Genomic DNA, 24,843 nt, shown 5'->3' with positions numbered 1-24,843 from the left:
GACATTTTCTCGTGGGCTAACTCTTGACGCAATGGTACGTGTCCGCAGCTTTAAGAAACACAACCCAAACCCACGACACTGCTCAGTTTAACATAACTCTCATTGTCCTGGGCCTATGTCACCATTTTTCTCTTCTATGCATGTGAGTTTAAACTATCGATGGGAAGTCACCTTCGAAGAAAAAAACGCAGCGGTTGATTTTTGCGGAGCAGAAAATTACTGAATGTGCCACAATAGGTACGGCAGTCTAGAGGAAACGCTGTTTACCAAAGAAGTAATTTCTCAAGGTGACTTAACTTTGCGACGAAGGACAACCATCCTTCAGACCAGCTTTTTACTGTGCTTTTGTGCTGTGAGTGCGGCGCTGTATTGAAGCAAATCGGATTACGCCAGGAGGAGCCCACCTACGCTTCTGTAATGTAGTGCACAGCATGTGACGCCAAGCGTGTGGCAAAGAAGATGGGAAGTTCTTCATTTGTGAAGTTACAGTGTCAGTAGGTGCTTTGAAACAAGTTTGTGCTGCTACAGCAATGTACGTATTTGTATCACCGTATGCATTTCATTTTATTGATATATAATATCTTCCATCACCTGTAATCTGTATCTATACTACCATATAAAGACAGAAATCTTGAAAAGTACTTGACCTATTACGTTCAAACTTTTAAATGATTCTCCAACAAACATTCAGACAGACATGATTGAAGCGATTTCATAAATTCACTGTAGCTCCATTCATTGACATATGGTCACGACACACTACAGATACGTAGAAAAACTCATAAAGTTTTGTTCTGCTGAAGCCGCACTTCAGGTTTCTGCCGCCAGAGCGCTCGAGAGCGCAGTGAGACAAAATGGCGACAGGAGCCGAGAAAGCGTATGTCGTGCTTGAAATGCACTCACATCAGTCAGTCATAACAGTGCAACGACACTTCAGGACGAAGTTCAACAAAGATCCACCAACTGCTAACTCCATTCGGCGGTGGTATGCGCAGTTGAAAGCTTCTGGATGCCTCTGTAAGGGGAAATCAACGGGTCGGCCTGCAGTGAGCGAAGAAACGGTTGAACGCGTGCGGGCAAGTTTCACACGTAGCCCGCGGAAGTCGACGAATAAAGCAAGCAGGGAGCTAAACGTACCACAGCCGACGGTTTGGAAAATCTTACGGAAAAGGCTAAAGCAGAAGCCTTACCGTTTACAATTGCTACAAGCCCTGACACCCGATGACAAAGTCAAACGCTTTGAATTCTCGGCGCGGTTGCAACAGCTCATTGAAGAGGATGCGTTCAGTGCGAAACTTGTTTTCAGTGATGAAGCAACATTTTTTCTTAATGGTGAAGTGAACAGACACAATGTGCGAATCTGGGCGGTAGAGAATCCTCACGCATTCGTGCAGCAAATTCGCAATTCACCAAAAGTTAACGTGTTTTGTGCAATCTCACGGTTTAAAGTTTACGGCCCCTTTTTCTTCTGCGAAAAAAACGTTACAGGACACGTGTATCTGGACATGCTGGAAAATTGGCTCATGCCACAACTGGAGACCGACAGCGCCGACTTCATCTATCAACAGGATGGTGCTCCACCGCACTTCCATCACGATGTTCGGCATTTCTTAAACAGGAGATTGGAAAACCGATGGATCGGTCGTGGTGAAGATCATGATCAGCAGTTCATGTCATGGCCTCCACACTCTCCCGACTTAACCCCATGCGATTTCTTTCTGTGGGGTTATGTGAAAGATTCAGTGTTTAAACCTTCTCTACCAAGAAACGTGCCAGAACTGCGAGCTCTAATCAACGGTGCTTTCGAACTCATTGATGGGGACATGCTGCGCCGAGTGTGGGAGGAACTTGATTATCGGCTTGATGTCTGCCGAATCACTAAAGGGGCACATATCGAACATTTGTGAATGCCTAAAAAAACTTTTTGAGTTTTTGTATGTGTGTGCAAAGCACTGTGAAAATATCTCAAATAATAAAGTTATTGTAGAGCTGTGAAATCGCTTCAATCATTTGTAATAACCCTGTATATGTCTGAATGTTTGTTAGAGAATCATTTAAAAGTTTGAGCGTAGTAGGTCAAGTACTTTTCAAGATAATGATTTTATATATACACTCCTGGATATGGAAAAAAGAACACATTGACACCGGTGTGTCAGACCCACCATACTTGCTCCGGACACTGCGAGAGGGCTGTACAAGCAATGATCACACGCACGGCACAGCGGACACACCAGGAACCGCGGTGTTGGCCGTCGAATGGCGCTAGCTGCGCAGCATTTGTGCACCGCCGCCGTCAGTGTCAGCCAGTTTGCCGTGGCATACGGAGCTCCATCGCAGTCTTTAACACTGGTAGCATGCCGCGACAGCGTGGACGTGAACCGTATGTGCAATTGACGGACTTCGAGCGAGGGCGTATAGTGGGCATGCGGGAGGCCGGGTGGACGTACCGCCGAATTGCTCAACACGTGGGGCGTGAGGTCTCCACAGTACATCGATGTTGTTGCCAGTGGTCGGCGGAAGGTGCACGTGCCCGTCGACCTGGGACCGGACCGCAGCGACGCACGGATGCACACCAAGACCGTAGGATCCTACGCAGTGCCGTAGGGGACCGCACCGCCACTTCCCAGCAAATTAGGGACACTGTTGCTCCTGGGGTATCGGCGAGGACCATTCGCAACCGTCTCCATGAAGCTGGGCTACGGTCCCGCACACCGTTAGACCGTCTTCCGCTCACGCCCCAACATCGTGCAGCCCGCCTCCAGTGGTGTCGCGACAGGCGTGAATGGAGGGACGAATGGAGACGTGTCGTCTTCAGCGATGAGAGTCGCTTCTGCCTTGGTGCCAATGATGGTCGTATGCATGTGTGGCGCCGTGCAGGTGAGCGCCACAGTCAGGACTGCATACGACCGAGGCACACAGGGCCAACACCCGGCATCATGGTGTGGGAAGCGATCTCCTACACTGGCCGTACACCACTGGTGATCGTCGAGGGGACACTGAATAGTGCACGGTACATCCAAACCGTCATCGAACCCATCGTTCTACCATTCCTAGACCGGCAAGGGAACTTGCTGTTCCAACAGGACAATGCACGTCCGCATGTATCCCGTGCCACCCAACGTGCTCTAGAAGGTGTAAGTCAACTACCCTGGCCAGCAAGATCTCCGGATCTGTCCCCCATTGAGCATGTTTGGGACTGCATGAAGCGTCGTCTCACGGGGTTGCACGTCCAGCACGAACGCTGGTCCAACTGAGGCGCCAGGTGGAAATGGCATGGCAAGCCGTTCCACAGGACTACATCCAGCATCTCTACGATCGTCTCCATGGGAGAATAGCAGCCTGCATTGCTGCGAAAGGTGGATATACACTGTACTAGTGCCGACATTGTGCATGCTCTGTTGCCTGTGTCTATGTGCCTGTGGTTCTGTCAGTGTGATCATGTGATGTATCTGACCCCAGGAATGTGTCAATAAAGTTTCCCCTTCCTGGGACAATGAATTCACGGTGTTCTTATTTCAATTTCCAGGAGTGTATATATATAATGTCCTGCAGAAATAATTAATGTTTGAACTACGTCGGCCAGCGGACAGCGGATTCAAGGTCAACATTTATATTGCTCCGCAACACCATCTACTGGTAAAATGTGCTTGCGGCTCTCATAGTCGTTATAAACCGAAGGTAATGAATCGGGGTGACTTGAGCAGACGTGCTGAATGTCTCGTGGACTTATGCATGAACCGTACCGTCAAATCAGTGAGTCTGAGAGAGGGCACATTATGGGCATTAAAGACTGTGATGCATCCATGTGGTGAATTGCTGCTCGTTTTGGACGAGATGTTTCGGCAGTGCAACGGGTGTGTGCATAATGGTTCACAGAAGGTCGCAGAACACGTCGAGATGGGTCAGACCGCGCCACCCAGACTACACCACGAGAAGATGGACACATCATCCGAATGGCATTGCAGGACAGATCTGCGTCCTCAGTTCTTGCGCATCACTGGAACAGTGTAACACATCATACGCTATCAGGGGTGACAGTTCATCGCGGTTTATTACGGCATGAGTTAGTGCGCACTGTCCACTTCTTGCCTGCATTTGACGAATGTGCGGAATGCTAGACGGCAATGGTATATTACACGACGTCACTGGGGACACGAAGTGCATCAGATAGTGTTTTTGGATGAGCCCAGATTCTGTTTGAAAACGATGGCAGCACTTTGGATCGGCGAAGACAGGGGAACGGCATCATAGTGAGTGCATTCGCACAAGACGTACAGAGCCAACTCAGCACCTTATGGTAAGGGGCGCTGTTGAGTACAACCACAAATCACAGTTGGTGTGTGTTTAGAGCGCTGCGACCAGTGTTAACAACATGAATGACATCCTGAGACCCATAGCCATGCCCTTTCTGCACAACACCAGAGACCCCATTTTTCAGGAAGACAATGCACGACTACATGTTGCTGCACGAATGCATGCCTTCTTGGCGTTACAGGATGTCAACCTTTTGCCCTGGCCTGTCAGATCACCATAGTTGTCACCAATCGAAAATATGTGGGATATGGTAAAAGGACGGTTGGAGGGCTGCGACCCACCACCACAGATGAGCTCCGGAACCAGGTGAATGCACCACGGATGGCTGGATATACCACAGAACGCCATTCGCGCCTTATACGCGTCGATGTAACCACCCATGGAACAAGTTATCACTGCCCATGGCGGACGCCGTGCCTACTGGGTAACAGTACACAAGCTGAACCGAGGTGACTGAAATTTTGATCATTTCTGCAGAACGTAATAGTTTACATATCCTCTGAATATGAACGTCCTATCTCTAGTCATTCAACGTGTTCTGTGTTTTCTGAGCATGGGTGTATAAAGGGGAAATGTAGTTAACGAAAATCTTGAAAAGTTCTTGACTGATTTACTTCAAAATTTACACGATATTCTAATAAACATTCAGACAGACATAGGCAATATTTTTTTAAACAACATTGTAAAGGTTTTCTGTTAAAGCCGACGGCGAGAAAGAAAGTTCTGTAATGCACTATGAAAATGTGCATTTCCGTTTTCTTTTTCGCAGATGTATCCAATTCCTTTACATATTTAGCAACTGCGGAGCATTGCTGGAACATATCTACAATTTGGTTTGCTTTCTAGGTCTAAAAAGATTTCGTCACAAAAGTATTAGGGTGTATTCTTACTCACGATATTTCGTGTTCAGTCTTCACTTACATCAGGAAATGTCATCTACTTGCGCATATTTGAATATTTATTTATTTGACACTGTTGTTTTTTGCCCATCACTCCATATGAGGCTCTGCTTTTGAGTGGGAGGACTAATGTGGGAACATATTTCAGGCTGCGACTAAATCATTCTCAGCCGTATCCTTTTTTCTATTGATATTGGTGCAAGGTATACCGACGAACCTATGAGGAGTTCGGAAAGTGGGAGTGGAATACTGACTGACTGAAACTTTGAGGTTGACTTTGAGATTAGTAAGAGTGTTGCTAGTAGAAGGCAATGCACAAACAGTTTTAACCTGTCAGCAAGTTTCAGGGTTAGGCTTGCTGTTCATCCAGTGTCGCCGGCCGAAGTGGCCGCGCGGTTCTGGCGCTGCAGTCTGGAACCGCAAGACCGCTACGGTCGCAGGTTCGAATCCTGCCTCGGGCATGGATGTGTGTGATGTCCTTAGGTTAGTTAGGTTTAACTAGTTCTAAGTTCTAGGGGGCTAATGACCCCAGCAGTTGAGTCCCATAGTGCTCAGAGCCATTTGAACCATCCAGTGTCCCTGTAGGAAGAGGATCCTTAACCTTTGATACCCCAGACTGAAAATGGCTAATCAATGTAACCCGTGATCTGCATGTTGCTGCAATTTCTGAGAAGTATCATTTGTCTTTGGTTAATGTAATATCCAGATACGCTTTGGGTAATATTCGTTGTTGCACACGTATTGGAAAGTGATATTTAATGCTGCTTGGCTATCATTTGCCTTATTAGCTACATACAGCTCTTATTTTTCGTTGTAGGTGCCTCGCCTGTGAATCTACAGACATTCTTGTGCAGTCCCCAGTTTATATCTGAACAATATTATAATTACATTTCCTGAAATCTCGAAGTACAACGCAAACTGCTTCGTCTTCAGCCAGCGAACTTCCATTTGAATGGAGTCATCAGATCACATGTGGAATAATATTATTCAGTGAATGGACCATTGGTATCGTACTAAGCGGCAGAATAGTTGAGACTGTGGCATCATTTTTATTCCCCTATGCCAGTTGAATGGTTAGCTAGGTGACGGTAGAGTCCTTCAACGCTTAGCTAATCGATCTAGAGCTCAGTTTGTAGATAATTGGTTGATGAGATTTTAGTTATAATTTTCCATCAGACCTCTAGCGATCTGAAGCGGTTAGCACCAAAGAAATGCGAAACAGTACGGCTAGTAGTGCTCGAAAAAAAAGGTATGTCTTTTCATTTGGTCGTGGTGAACAAATAATAATTTTCGAAAGTAATGTAGTTCTATTTGTCTGACACTTTAATAATTTTTATGTGTTTCTGATGTTTCTTGCAAAGCATTGCAGATTTATTCGTCCAAGTGCTGGAAAATGTTCGCAGTGATTACTTTGTTGGATGTAAAGTCGGAGAGTAACATTTACAATACGATTAAAAAAGAGGTTATTATTATTTGGATAGTTATTATTTTCTAGTTATGCGAGGATGCCATTCTGCAACTTGTGAAGGTTCTGGTCATCTTGACATATTTTATAATTTTTCACATTCCACTTTCAAATGATTCAAATTGCTCGGAGCACTATTGGACTTAACATCTGAGGTCATCAGTCCCCTAGAACTTAGAACTACTTAAACCTAAGGGCATCACACACATCCATGCCCAGGGCAGGGTTCGAACCTGCGACCGTAGCGGTCGCGCGGTTCTAGACTGAAGCGCCTAGAACCGCTCAGTCACAACGGCCGACTTCCACTTTCAGATATTTCCGAAAGACCGACATTAACGGTATGCTAAGCGGTGTTCTGACTCGTACCCCCTGTATTGACAGTTTAGGTAGGGGATTAAATGAAGCAGCGGTGAAGCCCGTGGGATCCCTACAGAGTTTTAGCGTTTCTTCATTACACATTTTACGGTGATCTACGGCAGTTATTTCCGGTGACGTGTCATTCACAACAAGACAGAACATGACATAATTAAATTGGTATACCATCTGCCCGATAGTAATCACGGAAGTGCGACAGGTGTGCGTATACCAACGATAGGTATCTCAGTCAAGAGGTTTACTGCGATAATCATTATTAGAAATAAATGGGAAGGCTTCAAATGCAGTAGTTATTGGAAAACATTTTGTTTATCGTTGGTGAAGGGAAATGATCTGTGAACTACAAACGCGGCTATAGAAGTAAGACCGTTTACGATTGTTGTGGAGGCTTGAGCTCCGACCTGGCTGACACACACAGTTGACTGGACGCAGTTGGTTCAACGTCTTAGGTCCGAGCTGCGATCACCGTTAGGTTTCGAATAGTGGTAACAAGGTGACAACATTTCACAGCGAAGTGTTCCGTGACGTACTTCGGCCAGCTAAATGAAGCACAACACGGCTTACAGATAACTCTTGGCGATGGCGATGAAGGAGGTCGTCAGGGGCTTGAGATTACAGCCAAATCTGACGCGGTAAGAACTCCGTGAAGCATTCAATTAAGTATTCCAAATTGTTTGATAGGCCTCTAGCTGCAGTCCACTTCCTCTTTGTAGGGCCGCGCAGGCAGTGGGACCTTCCAGACGTGCCTTCTCGTCTTCTGTGGGGAAAGAAGCAGAATCAGGGGCCTTTAGTTGGATAGCCCACCAGTGTAAGTTGCGTTGAGCTGTCTAGGAGTGGTTCACAACTTTCCATGTCTCTAAAGGGCTATAGTACACATAAGCTTATCTGTGGAAAATTCTACTCCGTTTCCATATGTCTCAACTGCAGTGGTGTCTATGATTTTATTCCCTTGTTTATTAATACCTTTACGTCTCTGATGTTTTGCTTACACAGGATAAACTTAAAAATCAGGCAGGTCAGTGTTGTTCGTTTTAGTTGCTCGTTACAGGGCAGTTCGTTTTATCAATAACTACAATCAGCTTTGCATCTGCTCAGTAACGAGAATATACCGTACACAGATAAAATTTGTGTGGTAAGGAACGTGTCGTGCTTTATTCTTCTATATCCCAGTTTAGAACACAGTTGAATACCTTTTAGGCGCTTCAGTCCGGAACCGCGCTGCTGCTATGGTCACAGGTTCGAATCCTGCCTCGGGCATGGATATGTGTGATGTCCTTAGCTTAGTTAGGTTTAGGTAGTTTTAAGTCTAGGGGACTGATGACCTCAGATGTTAATTCCCATTGTTCTTAGAGCCATTTGAACAATTTGAATACCGTTTTGGCTCATCACCTTGATCTCTGATCACCGTAACATGCTATCATGCGTATAGAAGCACGCAATGAACACTTACACATAATGAATAATCTATTACCATACAGTTGAGATCACAACAGCACAGAAGATTTTGAGTCCAACGTCCAATGAAATCATTAGAAAAGAGTATGAGTCCAGATTGGGGGAAGAGGGGAAGGATATCGGCTGTGTCCTTGTGAAAGGAACCATACTGCCATTTGCGCTAAGTGATTCAGGAAAACCATAGGAAATCTAAACCAGGAACTTACCACCGTTCCCCCGAAAGCGAATACATTGTTTTACCACTGTGCCACCGCGGCTCATTGTATCCACAGAAGCTATTTGAATAACTAAAGAGAGCATTTAAGTGCGTTATCAGCATCAAGTATCATAAGGCAATCAAAACATTGTCTTTACAAACACGGCACGCGTTCTGTATTTCACACTTTTCTCTGATGTAAAATACCATCACATAGCTAACTAGGGTAATAAACTGAAATATTGTTCAAACAAATTTCGGCCTATCATAGTCCATTGAATGTGCAGTGGAAATACAGGGTTCGGCAACAACGGACTTGCTTGGTTGCAAAAGGCTGGTACAACGCTGATGTTCAGTGCACCGTTCTTTTCACAGAGCGTGTGGTCCGTCCTATGTAAGCTACACCAGACTGACAAGGTAAATTCCGGCCTTCCGCAGTAGCAAATCGTCCTTCACTGATCTCAAAAGTTCTGCAATCTTGGTGGTTGGAAAATCACTTTCACCTGAAGTTTTGCAGAGGATTCTTGCTATTTCACACGAAATGTCGCCCACAAAAGGAAGAAAAGCTGAAGATTTTACCGGCGTGTTAGCCTCTTTATCCACTTCCTGATTCTTAATTTTAACTGACAGTGCCCTGTTAATCCAATGGGTGGAACATCCATTTTTTCTGACTATCGTTAGATGGGCGAGCGCTTTCGCCAATCGACTAGATCTGAGACGGTGTGAGAGCCCTGTGTACGAATGTTTTAAGCACGCTTGTAGTTTTTGACGGGTGGTGAGAACTTGACACTTGAAAATACAAATAAGTATGAGTGGGCTTACGATAAACTGAATGCTTCAGAGAGCCATCATTCTTTCCCCTAACCAAGATATCCAAGAAAGACAGACAACCGTCTTTCTCTATTTCCATAGTGAACATTGGGCCTACTAGGGAAATAGAAAAAGACGGTTGTCTGCCTGTCTTGAATGTCTTGGTTAGACGAAAGATGATGGTTCACTGGGGGCATTCAGTTTATCGTCAGCCCATTCATACTGATTTCTATTTTGAAGTGTCAAGCTGTCATCATCCGTCACAAACTATGAGCGTGTTTAAAACACTCGTACAATGAGCTCACACTGTCTCAGATGTAGATAGTATGCCGAAAGAGCTCGCCCACCTAAAGACAGTGTTTAGAAAATTTGGATATTCCACCCAGCAGATTAATACAGCACTTAAAATTGAAACTGAGAAAACATTCTGTAACGAGCCACTGAGAACCAAGTGTTCCTCGTATAAAAACACTCATTGCAGTTGATCCACACCAACATCTGCAAGTTTGTCACTAAGTTCGGTAGATGTGTTAGATCATAGGAGATAACACTTATTTGTTCTGCAAGCTGTTAAGAGTTCATCTATTTATACCAATAGAAGGTATGATGTGATTAACATGCAAAACTCGCGCAGAATACTGACCCACCTTACGTTCGCTCCAGAGTAAATGCACTAGCCGATCAACAATTAGTGGACCTTTATGACGGGTTGAACTCTGCTGGCGACACTTTCGGTGAGGTGTCTGAATGTCAGTGGAGCAATGGCAGCCCATTATTCCTCAAAAGCGGAAACCAGAGAAGGTAGTCATTTTGTGTGCTAACGCATCCCAAAGATGATCCGTTTGGTTTTGGTCGGGACTCTGGGCGGGCCAGCTCATTTCAGAAATGTTAACGTCCGCAAACCATTGCCTCACAGATGCTGTTTCATGACATGGTGCGTTGTCATTCTGGGGCAGTCATCGTCTCTGAACTGTGCCTCTGCACAGTACACAAAGCTGACAAATGTGTTCATATCCTTCCGTTGTCAGCGTTTTCTTAAGTGCAATAAGAGGATCAAACCGTAACCACAAAGAAAACCTCCACACAGTAACACTACTTCCTCTGTACTTCACTGTTGGCTCTAACATGATGGCAGGATGCGTTATCCAGGCGTTGGCCAAACCCAAATCTTTCCATCGGATTGCCACAAGATATAGCGCGATTCATCACTCCAAATCACTTGTTTCCAGTCAACCACTGTCCAGTGACGTTACTCTTTACATCACCTCAAGCGTAGCTTAACACTGAGTTCAGAAATGTGTGGCTTATGAGGAGCCGCTCCTGCATTGTACCCCATTATTTTTAACTCCCTACGTTCAGTCATTGTAGTACCTAAGCTGCAGGTAGCACTTTGGAACTCACGAGTGATTTCTTCCGCTGATTTCGTGCGATATTTTTACAACCACCCTCTGCAATGCTCGATGGTCCCTGTCCTAACAGTCGACTTGGGCAGCTTTAGAAGGGCTGAAATGACCTTCATGTTACTCATTTGATACCGAATGACTAATCCCCCTTCGAAGTCACTGAGCTCTTCTACTTCTTTACTGAGAACACATTACTCCTCGCCTCGTTTTAAACTGGCGCGTCCGCTTCTGGTGACTTCTAGTCATCAATTCCGCGTTGATGATGATGATGTCCTCCTCGCCGTGTCCGGCGAAGCGACTCCGTCAGTCTTCTTTGTCCTTGTTGTGGTAGGCTCGGATGTGGCTCGCGAATCCGAATTTCGCTTTGAATATCCTGTTGCATGGAGCACAGTGAAGTTGACCAGCAGAGTTGTAAGTATACATGTAGACAGGCTTGAGCTGAGATTTTCGGAGCTCTCTTTTAGCATCCAGGTCCATTACACGCTTTTGCTCGAATTGTTCGATGCTCTTATGTACAGTTGATCGCCACTCCGATCGGCGCAATGCTAGCTCCTCCCAACGGTTGCTTGGGATGCCACAGGCTGCAAGGTGGCGTTTAATGGTGTCTTTATATCGCAGGTGTTGACCACCTTTCCTCCTCTTCCCGCACGAGAGCTGCGAGTAGAACACCGCTTTAGGTAGCCTACTGTCATCCATGCGTACTATGTGACCACTCCATCTCAGTTGATGTTTCATTATTAAAGCTTCAATACCAGCCAGTTTCACGCGGCGCAAAATCTCCGTGTTTGGGACACGGTCTTCCCATTTGATGCGCAGAATTGATCTCAGACATCGAAGATGAAATTTATCTAGCTTCTTAATGTCAGCTTTGTAACAGCACCAGGTTTCCGAGGCATAGAGTAAGGTGGATAATACTAATGCTTTGTAGACTGCAATTTTTGTTTGTAGTTTGAGATCATGTGATTTCCATACTCGGTCATTAAGCTTACCGAAGGCTGAGGCTGCGCTGGCTATACGCGCTGCGATTTCCGATGTCAGGCTGTTGTCACTTCTAATTTGGCTTCCCAGGTATTTGAACTTTTACACATTTTGCAAGGGTTTGTTATTTATCTCAATACTAGAGTCATCTGCATTAAGACCTCTAAGTGGCTGTTTAAGAACTTGCGTCTTAGTGATGCTAATGGCTAAGCCAAATCTTCTGCAGGAGGCATTTAGCAGGTTTATGTAAGTCTGAAGAGTTTCGCAAGAATTAGCCATCATGCATACATCATCCGCGTAGAGAATCTCTAAGATGGATAGTTTGGTTACGCGACTTTTTGTTCTGAGGCGAGAGATGTTGAAGACACTTTTGTCTGTCCTTGTGTCGAGACTAATTTGATTACTACAGGCTTTGGTCGCGTCTCTCATAACAACTGCGAAGTAAAGTGAGAAGAGTGTGGGAGCCAGAACACAGCCTTGTTTTACACCACATGTCACGGGAAACTGTTCTGAGAGCTTGTCCTCATGGCGGATTTTTGCCATCATGTTTTCATGAAACTGCCGAATCAAACTGACAATTTTGTCAGGGCACCCAGTTTTCTTTAGTATGATCCAGAGAGCTTCCCGTGGGACACGATCAAAAGCTTTTTCCAGGTCTACAAAGCACATGAACAAAGGCCGATGTTGCTCTAAACTTTTCTCTTGCATTTGTTTGACAACAAATATGGCATCCACTGTGCCTCTGTTTGGGCGAAAGCCACACTGGGTCTCTGGTAGCAGTTTTTCTGCAAAGTGTGTTAACCGGGTGTTAATTATGTGGGCAAGGACTTTTCCCGCTGCTGAGAGAAGAGAAATGCCCCTGTGGGAGCTGCAGTCTGATATGTCACCTTTGCCTTTATAGATCTTGGAAATACAAGCATCTTTCCAGTCTTGTGGAATCATTTCATACTCCCAAATCCTTAAGATCAGAGCAAACAATGGTTTCTTGATGTTTGGCCCCCCATATTTATATAGCTCTGATGCCAAGTTATCTAATCCTGCTGTTTTGTCATTTTTCAGCTTAGCCAGTGCTGAAATGAATTCATTCTAGGAAGGGGCATCCGCAAGTTGTTCCTCAACTGGCAGGTCTTCAAGTGCTTCTATGTATGGAATATCGGTTGTCTGATGGTCGGGATTAAGAACGTCATTAAAATGTTCCGCCCACCGAGACAGGATGTCACTCTGTTGCGTCAGCCGACAACTTTTATCTTTGTTATAGACTGGTGCTATCTTCCCAACTCTTGGACCAAAGATAGTTTTCAGGGACTCAAAGAATCTGCCCGTTTGGTGTGTGTCGGCATATAGCTGTATTTCATTTGCTTTATTTGCCCACCAACTGTCTTTGAGAGCACGTGCCTTCACTTTCAGATTGTAATGCGCTGCTCTACGCTTGTTATCATCAGGGGTGCGAAGAGAGGTTCTGAAATCATTAATTAGCTTTCTGATCTCTGGATCTGAGTCGTCAAACCAGTCCTGGTGCTTCTTCTGAGGCTTTCCCAAGACTTCTGAAGCACAGCCACGCAGTCTGCTAGCGTATGCACTCCACTGTTCATCTACAGGGGCAGATTCAGATATCAAAAGGCCATCGACATCAAATTTTTCATCCAGTTTTGCTCTCATAGTCTGATCATTGGCCAAGATTTTGCAGGACAATTTTGTTGGTATTTTGTGTGAAGCTCGGCGTGGTGCCTTCAAAGTTATCTTTAATTTGGACCTCACGAGTCGATGGTCTGTCCATCCCTGAGCGCCTCTCATTGCACGTGTGACCAGTACGTCACCAAGATCTTTTTTCCGTACTATCACATAATCCAGAAGGTGCCAGTGTTTAGATCGCGGATGCATCCATGTCGTTTTATATTTTTCAGGCAGACGAAAATATGTATTTGTCAGACAGAGTTCAAACTCGGCACATAGAGTTAGAAGATCCAAACCATTCGAGTTGCATTTTCCAATCCCATGGCGACCGAGGACTCCATTCCAAGCACTGAAATCATTCCCAACACGAGCATTAAAATCACCAAGTAACAGAAGTTTATCTGCAGAAGGAATATCCCTAAGGACATGTCGGAGGTCTTGGTAGAACTTGTTCTTCTCTTCATCCGGAGATGGCAATGTAGGTGCGTATACATTGATCAAGTGAAGATATTTCTTGGATGCCAGGTGAAGTCTGAGTGTTATTATTCTGTCACTAATACCTTTTGGGAGTTCTGTTAGTGAGCATGCCAATTTATTGCGTATGGCAAAGCCTACCCCACTTTCCGCCCTTTCAGTGGATGATTTTCCACTCCAGTAGTAGGTATAACCTCCGAGCGGTTCACATAACTGTCCAGAGTCACTAAGATGTGTTTCACTTATGGCGGTAATGTCGATGTTATATCTAGCCAATTCCCTTGCGATAAGTCCTGTCTTTCTCTCTGGGCACTGATTATGGTCGTTATCCTGTAAAGTACGGACGTTCCAGACTCCAATCATTAGATATTTAAGGTAACTGTTTATTTTATTATTTTTTTGATCGCATATGTTAGTGAACAAGTGACCGCAGTTTGCCACTTGTGCTGGGTTGAGACGGGCTATGTTTAGGCCACCTTTTCTAGGCCCCTCCCTGGATTAGGGAAAGCAGAGCGATCCTAAATAGGGCTGCTTTGTCGTCTGACGAGCTGCCGAACCAGTCCTCCTGTCTCTCACGAGTACCAGAACGACCATCACCGTCTGACCGCCTAACGTGCAGAGCACCAACTAAGGTTCAGGTACACCAAACCCTTGCCTCACCATCAGTACTCCATCGCCGCAGGACTTTCAATGCTCATAGTCCATTGAAACTTAGCCGGAGTCATCTGCGCGTGAAGCTATTTAAAGTGGAGAAGCAGTTGCGCAGATGCAGATCCACTCTCTCGTCCTCTGCCTCTGGTTGGCAGTGGATCGTAGGGCCGATACAACTGGCAAGAGGCAGGGGATGCAGTGAATGGCCATATGCCACTGGAAGTATCCTGACATACGCCCTTAAGGCACATCACAGGTGCCTTGCTTCGTCGGTACAGAAGCCGTGAGTGTTTACCTATCGATATTACCCGCCTCCTACACCGATGAAGAGACTGACAGAAGGGAAGAAGGAAAGGGAAGGGACTGGAAGGGAAAGGGAGGAAAGGACGGTAGGTCGTTGTGAGGCACACTTCGTCTGGCTCCTCTGCTGAGACCTGACCGGCTAGGTTGAACCTGCCAGTAGCTACGCTACCACCGGTATAGCTCTCAGCATCACAGGAACACGCAAACTCTCCCACCCGCATGGACAGTGCTACGATAAGGTGGTGCCTCCAGGGAGAGAATTCCGCGTTACATTAGTGGTGTACGGGCACTTTGAATCAGATACTGTATTACATTCTAGCACCGCCCCTTTTCACCCGTTTAGCAAGTTAACGCTTGACGACGATACATGTTGCTGAGTGCGCCCTGCTTTGCCATACACACGTGGTAAGTAACGCCATTCGTTGTGCCATTCGGTTACGGGAGAGAGGCGCCAGCGGCAGCGGTTACTCACTCGTAGCGACTGCTTTTGGGGTAGTAGGGAGACAGCTTCAGCACGGACCGTAGAGCGGGGACGTCCGTCACGTCGAAGGCGTTGTCGGCGTCGCCCTCCAGGTACGGGTCTAAGTAGACTGGAACATTACAGAGCGGTAGGTCAGTCACTCCAATCTCATGACACAACGCAAAAATTCTAAGCAGCAGAGCAAGTAGACTCTAGTAATGGAACTGTTATTGATACCTTGCACTCTAGAACACAGAGGAAAAAAAAAAGGAATGCTGAAAATAATAGATTTGGAACTAACCAAACCTCACCGCGAGAAACAGTAAAAATAAGATAGCAGTTAAACGGTACAGAACAACGAGAAATACAACAGTGTATCCTGATGGAGGTACATGTTACTTACGGAACATAATTTGCAAAGCATCATTTTCATTTGTGAATTTTTTAATTTCATTTCATAAAACGATACGAAATATATCAAAGTATGTGTGACTGTTCTGAGACTGTAACCAGCATCTCCATTTGTTAGTAGCCTAAGGATCTGTCTGCATAAATATCGTCATTTCTGCCGGCCGGTGTGGCCGTGAGGTTCTAGGCGCTACAGTTTGGAACCGCGTGACCGCTAGGTCGCAGGTTCGAATCCTGCCTCGGGCACGGATGTGTGTGATCTCCTTAGGTTAGTTAGGTTTAAGTAGTTCTAAGTTATAGGGGACTGATGACCTCAGATGTTGAGCCCCATAGTGCTCAGAGCCATTTGAACCATTTTTTATCGTCATTTCTGTCTGAGTACTTTAGTGTTTACACACAAAATTGTTTGTGTAATCAATTACTTAAAAGTTTAAACTGTACTGAAAGGTAGAATGTGTGTTATAAAGAAACAAAGGATGTAAAACATTTATTGTCCTTCTACGAGAAACTGCATTACTTAGGGAGAGACTTCCGTCATCGTAATAATTTTGAGAGTGTAACTCTGTGGCAGTCGGATAGTTGTGGTTATGGTGCGTGCTGTGTTTGATACTGTGAGCGATCTGTGGTGATCGGTGCAATACATGTGGAGGAATATTTGTAACTTGGCTATATATGGAGACGAGTTGTGTCACTGTGTAATAAATAACGTAAAATGGCGATAAAAGGAATGAGGAAGGATATGGAAATTATTTTTTTGCCACTGAGAGGCGACGTCACAGCATCAATCAAACCAAGTTTAGTAACTGGACTATATTATATATGAGTAGTTATATCAATTAGTCCACAAACAGAATTTTAATGTGTGTGCATCATAATGTGAATGATTTTCATTCAGGTAGTTATACGTTACTAGATAATTACGTGATCCAGTGACTCAGTGTAACACGTCATTAGCTACTCCAAGTCAACTTTCTATTTGTCATAGCTGTTTTGCTTTCTGCTCATTACCAGTATTTACTCCGAGTAACTACTTCAGCTTACATCCTTCTGAATCAGCTTACTGTATTCATCCCTCTACGATTTTTACCTCCTCCGCTTCCCTCCAGCACTCAACTGGTGGCCCCTTGATGCCTCAGAAATTTGCTACCAACCGATCCCTTCTTTTAGTCAGGTTGTACCACAAATTTCTCTTCACCCCAATTCTCTTCAGTAGCTCCTAATTAGTTATGTGATCTACCCATCTAATCTTCAGCATTATTCTGTACCACCAAATCACAAAAACTTCTTTTCTTTTCGTGTCTAAACTGTTTATCATCCATGTTTCACTTCCATACATGGCGACACTCCATGCAAATACTTTCAGAAAGTACTTCCTGAGACTTGAATCTGTTGTTGTTGTGGTCTTCAGTCCTGAGACTGGTTTGATGCAGCTCTCCATGCTACTCTATCCTGTGCAAGCTTCTTCATCTCCCAGTATCTACTGCAACCTACATCCTTCTGAATCTGCTTAGTGTATTCATCTCTTGGTCTCCCTCTACGATTTTTACCCTCCACGCTGCCCTCCAATACTAAATCCCTTGATGCCTCAAAACATGTCCTACCAACCGATCCCTTCTTCTAGTCAAGTTGTGCCACAAACTTCTCTTCTCCCCAATCCTATTCAATACCACCTCATTAGTTACGTGATCTACCCACCTTATCTTCAGCATTCTTCTGTAGCACCACATTTCGAAAGCTTCTATTCTCTCCTTGTCCAAACTAGTTATCGTCCATGTTTCACTTCCATACATGGCTACACTCCATACAAATACTTTCAGAAACGACTTCCTGACACTTAAATCTATACTCGATGTTAACAAATTCCTCTTCTTGAGAAACGCTTTCCTTGCCATTGCCAGTCTACATTTTATATCCTCTCTACTTCGACCATCATCGGTTATTTTACTCCCTAAATAGCAAACCTCCTTTACTACTTTAAGTGTCTCATTTCCTAATCTAATTCCCTCAGCATCACCCGACTTAATTTGACTACATTCCATTATCTTCGTTTTGCTTTTGTTGATGTTCATCTTATATCCTCCTTTCAAGACACTGTCCATTCCGTTCAACTGCTCTTCCAAGTCCTTTGCTGTCTCTGACAGAATTACAATGTCATCGGCAAACCTCAAAGTTTTTACTTCTTCTCCATGAATTTTAATACCTACTCCGAATTTTTCTTTTGTTTCCTTTACTGCTTGCTCAATATACAGATTGAATAACATCGGGGAGAGGCTACAACCCTGTCTTACTCCTTTCCCAACCACTGCTTCCCTTTCATGCCCCGCGACTCTTATAACTGCCATCTGGTTTCTGTACAAATTGTAAATAGCCTTTCGCTCCCTGTATTTTACCCCTGCCACCTTCAGAATTTGAAACAGAGTATTCAAGCTAACATTGTCAAATGCTTTTTCTAAGTCTACAAATGCTAGAAACGTAGGTTTGCCTTTTCTTAATCTTTCTTCTAAGATAAGTCGTAAGGTCAGTATTGCCTCACGTGTTCCAACATTTCTACGGAATCCAAACTGATCTTCCCCGAGGTCGGCTTCTACCAGTTTTTCCATTCGTCTGTAAAGAATTCGCGTTAGTATTTTGCAGCTGTGACTTATTAAACTGATAGTTCGGTAATTTTCACATCTGTCAACACCTGCTTTCTTTGGGATTGGAATTATTATATTCTTCTTGAAGTCTGAGGGTATTTCGCCTGTCTCATACATCTTGCTCACCAGATGGTAGAGTTTTGTCATGACTGGCTCTCCCGAGGCCATCAGTAGTTCAAGTGGAATGTTGTCTACTCCCGGGGCCTTGTTTCGACTCAGGTCTTTCAGTGATCTGTCAAACTCTTCACGCAGTATCTTATCTCCCATTTCGTCTTCATCTACATCCTCTTCCATTTCCATAATATTGTCTTCAAGTACATCGCCCTTGTATAAACCCTCTATATACTCCTTCCACCTTTCTGCCTTCCCTTCTTTGCTTAGAACTGGGTTGCCATCTGAGCTCTTGATATTCATACAAGTGGTTCTCTTCTCTCCAAAGGTCTCTTTAATTTTCCTGCAGGCAGTATCTATGTTACCCCTAGTGAGACAAGCCTCTACATCCTTACATTTGTCCTCTAGCCATCCCTGCTTAGCCATTTTGCACTTCCTGTCGATATCATTTTTGAGACGTTTGTATTCCTTTTTGCCTGCTTCATTTACTGCATTTTTATATTTTCTCCTTTCATCAATTAAATTCAATATTTCTTCTGTTACCCAAGGATTTCTATTAGCCCTCGTCTTTTTACCTACTTGATCCTCTGCTGCCTTCACTACTTCATCCCTCAGAGCTACCCATTTTCTTCTACTGTAGTTCTTTCCCCCATTCCTGTCAATTGTTCCCTTATGCTCTCCCTGAAACTCTCTACAACCTCTGATTCTTTCAGTTTATGCAGGTCCCATCTCCTTAAATTCCCACCTTTTTGCAGTTTCTTCAGTTTCAATCTGCAGTTCATAACCAATAGATTGTGGTCAGAATCCACATCTGCCCCAGGAAATGTCTTACAATTTAAAACCTGGTTCCTAAATCTCTGTCTTACCATTATATAATCTATCTGATACCTTTTAGTATCTCCAGGATTCTTCCAGGTATACAACCTTCTTTTATGATTCTTGAACCAAGTGTTGGCTATGATTAATTTATGCTCTGTGCAAAATTCTACAAGGCGGCTTCCTCTTTCATTCCTTCCCCCCAATCCATATTCACCTACTATGTTTCCTTCTCTCCCTTTTCCTACTGACGAATTCCAGTCACCCATCACTATTAAATTTTCGTCTCCCTTCACTACCTGAATAATTTCTTTTATCTCGTCATACATTTCATCTATTTCTTCATCATCTGCAGAGGTAGTTGGCATATAAACTTGTACTACTGTAGTAGGCATGGGCTTTGTGTCTATCTTGGCTACAATAATGCGTTCACTATGCTGTTTGTAGTAGCTAACCCGCACTCCTATTTTTTTATTCATTATTAAACCTACTCCTGCATTACCCCTATTTGATTTTGTATTTATAACCCTGTAATCACCTGACCAAAAGTCTTGTTCCTCCTGCCACCGAACTTCACTAATTCCCACTATATCTAACTTTAACCTATCCATTTCCCTTTTTAAATTTTCTAACCTACCTGCCCGATTAAGGGATCTGACATTCCACGCTCCGATCCGTAGAACGTCAGTTTTCTTTCTCCTGATAACGACGTCCTCCTGAGTAGTCCCCGCCCGGAGATCCGAATGGGGGACTATTTTACCTCCGGAATATTTTACCCAAGAGGACGCCATCATCATTTAATCATACAGTAGAGCTGCATGTCCTCAGGAAAAATTACGGCTGTAGTTTCCCCTTGCTTTCAGCCGTTCGCAGTACCAGCACAGCAAGGCCGTTTTGGTTATGTTACAAGGCCAGATCAGTCAGTCATCCAGACTGTTGCCCCTGCAACTACTGAAAAGGCTGCTGCCCCTCTTCAGGGACCACACGTTTGTCTGGCCTCTCAACAGATACCCCTCCGTTGTGGTTGCACCTACGGTACGGCCATCTGTATCGCTGAGGCACGCAAGCCTCCCCACCAACGGCAAGGTCCATGGTTCATGGGGGGACTTGAATCTATACTCGACGTTAACAAATTTCTTTTCTTCAGAAACGCTTTTCTTGCCGTTGCCAGTCTATATTTTATACCCTCTCTACTTCGACCATCACCAGTTATTTTGCTGTCCAAATAGCAAAACTCGTCTACTACTTTAAGTGTCTCATTTCCTAATCTAATTCCCTCAGTGTCACCTGATTTAATTCGACGACGTATCATTATCTTCGTTTTGCTTTTGTTGATGTTCATCTTATGTCTTCCTTTCAAGACACTGTCCATTCCGTTCAACCGCTCTTCCCAGTCCTTTGCTGTCCCCAGAATTATAATGTCGTCGGCAAATCTCAAAGTTTTTATTTCTTCTCCCTGGACTTTAAGCCGGCCGGGGTGGCCAAGCGGTTCTAGGCGCTACAGTCTGGAATCGCGCGACCGCTACGGTCGCAGGTTCGAATCTTGCCTCGGGCCTGGATGTGTGTGATGTCCTTAGGTTAGTTAGGTTTAAGTAGTTTTAAGTTCTAGGGGACTGATGACCTTAGAAGTTAAGTCCCATAGTGCTCAGAGCCATTTGAACCATTTTTTGAAACTGGACTTTAATTCCTACTCCAAGTTTTTCTTTTGTTTCCTTTATTGCTTATACAATATACAGATTGAATAACATCAGGGCTAGGCTATAAACTGTCTCACTCCCTTCTCAACCACTGCTTCTCTTTCATGCCCCTCGACTCTTATAACTGCCACCTAGTTTCTGTACAAATTGAAAATAGCCTTTCGCTCCCTGTATTTTAGCCCTGTCACCTTTAGAATTTGAAAAAGTATATTCCAGTCAACATTGTCAAAAGCTTTCTCTAAGTCTAAAAACGCCGTAAACGTAGGTTTATCTTTCCTTAACCTATCTTCTATGAGAAGTCGTTGGGTCAGTATTGACTCGCGTGTCCCTAAATTTCTCCGGAATCCAAACTGATCTTCCCCAGAGTCGGCTTCTATCAGTTTTCCCATTCTTCTGTAAAGGATTCAGGTTAGTATTTTGCAACCATGACTTATAAAGCTAATACACTCCTGGAAATGGAAAAAAGAACACATTGACACCGGTGTGTCAGACCCACCATACTTGCTCCGGACACTGCGAGAGGGCTGTACAAGCAATGATCACACGCACGGCACAGCGGACACACCAGGAACCGCGGTGTTGGCCGTCGAATGGCGCTAGCTGCGCAGCATTTGTGCACCGCCGCCGTCAGTGTCAGCCAGTTTGCCGTGGCATACGGACTCCATCGCAGTCTTTAACACTGGTAGCATGCCGCGACAGCGTGGACGTGAACCGTATGTGCAGTTGACGGACTTTGAGCGAGGGCGTATAGTGGGCATGCGGGAGGCCGGGTGGACGTACCGCCGAATTGCTCAGCACGTGGGGCGTGAGGTCTCCACAGTACATCGATGTTGTCGCCAGTGGTCGGCGGAAGGTGCACGTGCCCGTCGACCTGGGACCGGACCGCAGCGACGCACGGATGCACGCCAAGACCGTAGGATCCTAAGCAGTGCCGTAGGGGACCGCACCGCCACTTCCCAGCAAATTAGGGACACTGTTGCTCCTGGGGTATCGGCGAGGACCATTCGCAACCGTCTCCATGAAGCTGGGCTACGGACCCGCACACCGTTAGGCTGTCTTCCGCTCACGCCCCAACATCGTGCAGCACGCCTCCAGTGGTGTCGCGACAGGCGTGAATGGAGGGACGAATGGAGACGTGTCGTCTTCAGCGATGAGAGTCGCTTCTGCCTTGGTGCCAATGATGGTCGTATGCGTGTTTGGCGCCGTGCAGGTGAGCGCCACAATCAGGACTGCATACGACCGAGGCACACAGGGCCAACACCCGGCATCATGGTGTGGGGAGCGATCTCCTACACTGGCCGTACACCACTGGTGATCGTCGAGGGGACACTGAATAGTGCACGGTACATCCAAACCGTCATCGAACCCATCGTTCTACCATTCCTAGACCGGCAAGGGAACTTGCTGTTCCAACAGGACAATGCACGTCCGCATGTATCCCGTGCCACCCAACGTGCTCTAGAAGGTGTAAGTCAACTAACCTGGCCAGCAAGATCTCCGGATCTGTCCCCCATTGAGCATGTTTGGGACTGGATGAAGCGTCGTCTCACGCGGTCTGCACGTCCAGCACGAACGCTGGTCCAACTGAGGCGCCAGGTGGAAATGGCATGGCAAGCCGTTCCACAGGACTACATCCAGCATCTCTACGATCGTCTCCATGGGAGAATAGCAGCCTGCATTGCTGCGAAAGGTGGATATACACTGTACTAGTGCCGACATTGTGCATGCTCTGTTGCCTGTGTCTATGTGCCTGTGGTTCTGTCAGTGTGATCATGTGATGTATCTGACCCCAGGAATGTGTCAATAAAGTTTCCCCTTCCTGGGACAATGAATTCACGGTGTTCGTATTTCAATTTCCAGGAGTGTAGTTCGTAATTCCCACACCTGTCAGCACATGCTTTCTTTGGAATTACTATGTTCTTTTTGAAGTCTGCAGGTATTTCATCTGTCACATACATCTTGATCACCAGATGGAACAGTTTTGTCACGGCTAGCTCTCCCAAGGCTATGACTAGCTCTAACGGAATGTTGTCTACTCGCAGGGCCTTGTTTCGACTTCAATCTTTCAGTGCTTTGTCAAATTCTTCATTCAGTATCATATCTCCCTTCTCATCTTCATCTGCATCCTCTTCCATTTTCGTAATATTGTCCTCAAGTACATCTCCCTCCTATAGACCTTTTATATATTCCTTCCAACTTTCTACTTTCCCTTCTTTGCTTATGACTGATTTTCCATCCGAACTCTTGATAGTCATACAGGTGGTTCTCTTTTCTCCAAAAGTCTTTAATTTTCCTGTATGCAGTATCTATCTTACTGCTAGTGATATACGCTTCAACACCCTTACATTTTTCCTCTAGCCATTCCCACTTAGCCAGTTTGCACTTCCTGTCGATCTCATTTTTGGACGTCTGTATTCCCTTTCACCTGCCTCATTTATTGCATTTTTATATTTTCTCCTTTCATCGATTAAATTCAGTATCTCTTGTGTTACTCAAGGATTTCTACTAGCCCTCGATTTTTTACCTACTGCTTCATTCACTATTTCATCTCTCAAAGCTACCCATTCTGCTTCTACTTTATTCCTTCCCCCTGTTCTTGTCAATCGTTCCCTAATGATCCCTCTGAAACTCTCTAAAATCTCTAGTTCTTTCAGTTTGTCCAGGTCCCATTTCCTTAAATTCCCACCGTTTTGCAGTTTCATCAATTTTAATCTGCAGTTTATAACCAATAAATTGTGGTCAGTGTCCACATCTGCCCCTGGAAATGCCTTACAATTTAGAACCTGGTTCCGAAGTCTCTGACTTACCATTATATAATCAATCTGAAACCTTCCAGTGTCTCCAGGTCTTTTCCACGTATACAACATTCTTTCATAATTCTTAATCCAAGTGTTAGCTATGATTAAATTATGTTCTGTGCAAAATTCTAACAGGTGGCTTCCTCTTTCGTTCCTTTCCGTCAGTCCATATTCACCTACTACTTTTCTCTCTCTTCCTTTGCCTACTATCGAATTCCAGTCCCCCTTGATTATTAAATTTTCGTCTCTCTTAACTATTTGAATAATTTCCTCAATCTCCTCCTCATCTGCAGAGATAGTTGGCATGTAAACTTATACTTCTGCGGTGGGTGTGGGCTTCGTATCTATCTTGGCTACAATAATGCGTTTGCTATGCGTTCATAGTAGCTTATCCAATTTCCTATTTTGTCATTCATTGTTAAACCTACTCCAGCGTTACCCCTATTTGATTTTGTATTTATAACCCTGCACTCACCTGACCAGTATTTCTGTTCCTCTTGCCACCGAATTTCACTAATTTCCGCTATATATGGCTTTAACCTATCCACTTCCCTTTTTAAATTTTCTAACCTACCTGATCAGTTAAGGGACCCTCCAGTCCGTCGAACGCCAGTTTTGTTTCTCCTGATAAAGACATACTCCTGAGTAGTCCTTGCCCGGAGATCCGGAATATTTTACCCAAGATGATGCCAGCATCATTTAACGATACAGTAGAGAGTAGAGCTGCAAACCCTGGGAAGAAATTACGCCTTTCAGCTGTTCCCAGTGCCAGCACAGCAATGCCGTTCTGGTTGATGTTACAAGGCCAGATGAGTCAATCATCCAGAGTGTTGCCCCTGCAACTACTGCAAAGGCTGCTGCCCCTCTTCAGGAATCACACGTCTGTCTGGCCTCTCAACAGGTACCCCTCTGTTGTGGTT

General features: G+C 44.9%; 1 protein-coding gene across 1 annotated transcript in view; it reads right to left on the bottom strand.

Moving 5' to 3' along the window:
• LOC126158651 (guanylate cyclase 32E-like) overlaps window positions 1–24,843 on the bottom strand; it is a 660,283-nt gene that overhangs the window by 407,799 nt on the left and 227,641 nt on the right. Inside the window, exon 5 of the mRNA XM_049916459.1 lies at window positions 15,470–15,587. Coding sequence (XP_049772416.1) covers window positions 15,470–15,587 — 118 coding nt within the window. The remainder of the gene's footprint in view (window positions 1–15,469; window positions 15,588–24,843) is intronic.

This window comes from Schistocerca cancellata, chromosome 2, assembly GCF_023864275.1.
Source record: "Schistocerca cancellata isolate TAMUIC-IGC-003103 chromosome 2, iqSchCanc2.1, whole genome shotgun sequence".
Lineage (NCBI taxonomy): Eukaryota > Metazoa > Arthropoda > Insecta > Orthoptera > Acrididae > Schistocerca > Schistocerca cancellata.
Note: the sequence above shows the minus strand (reverse complement) of the source record. Positions and strands in the feature narration are given on the sequence as shown.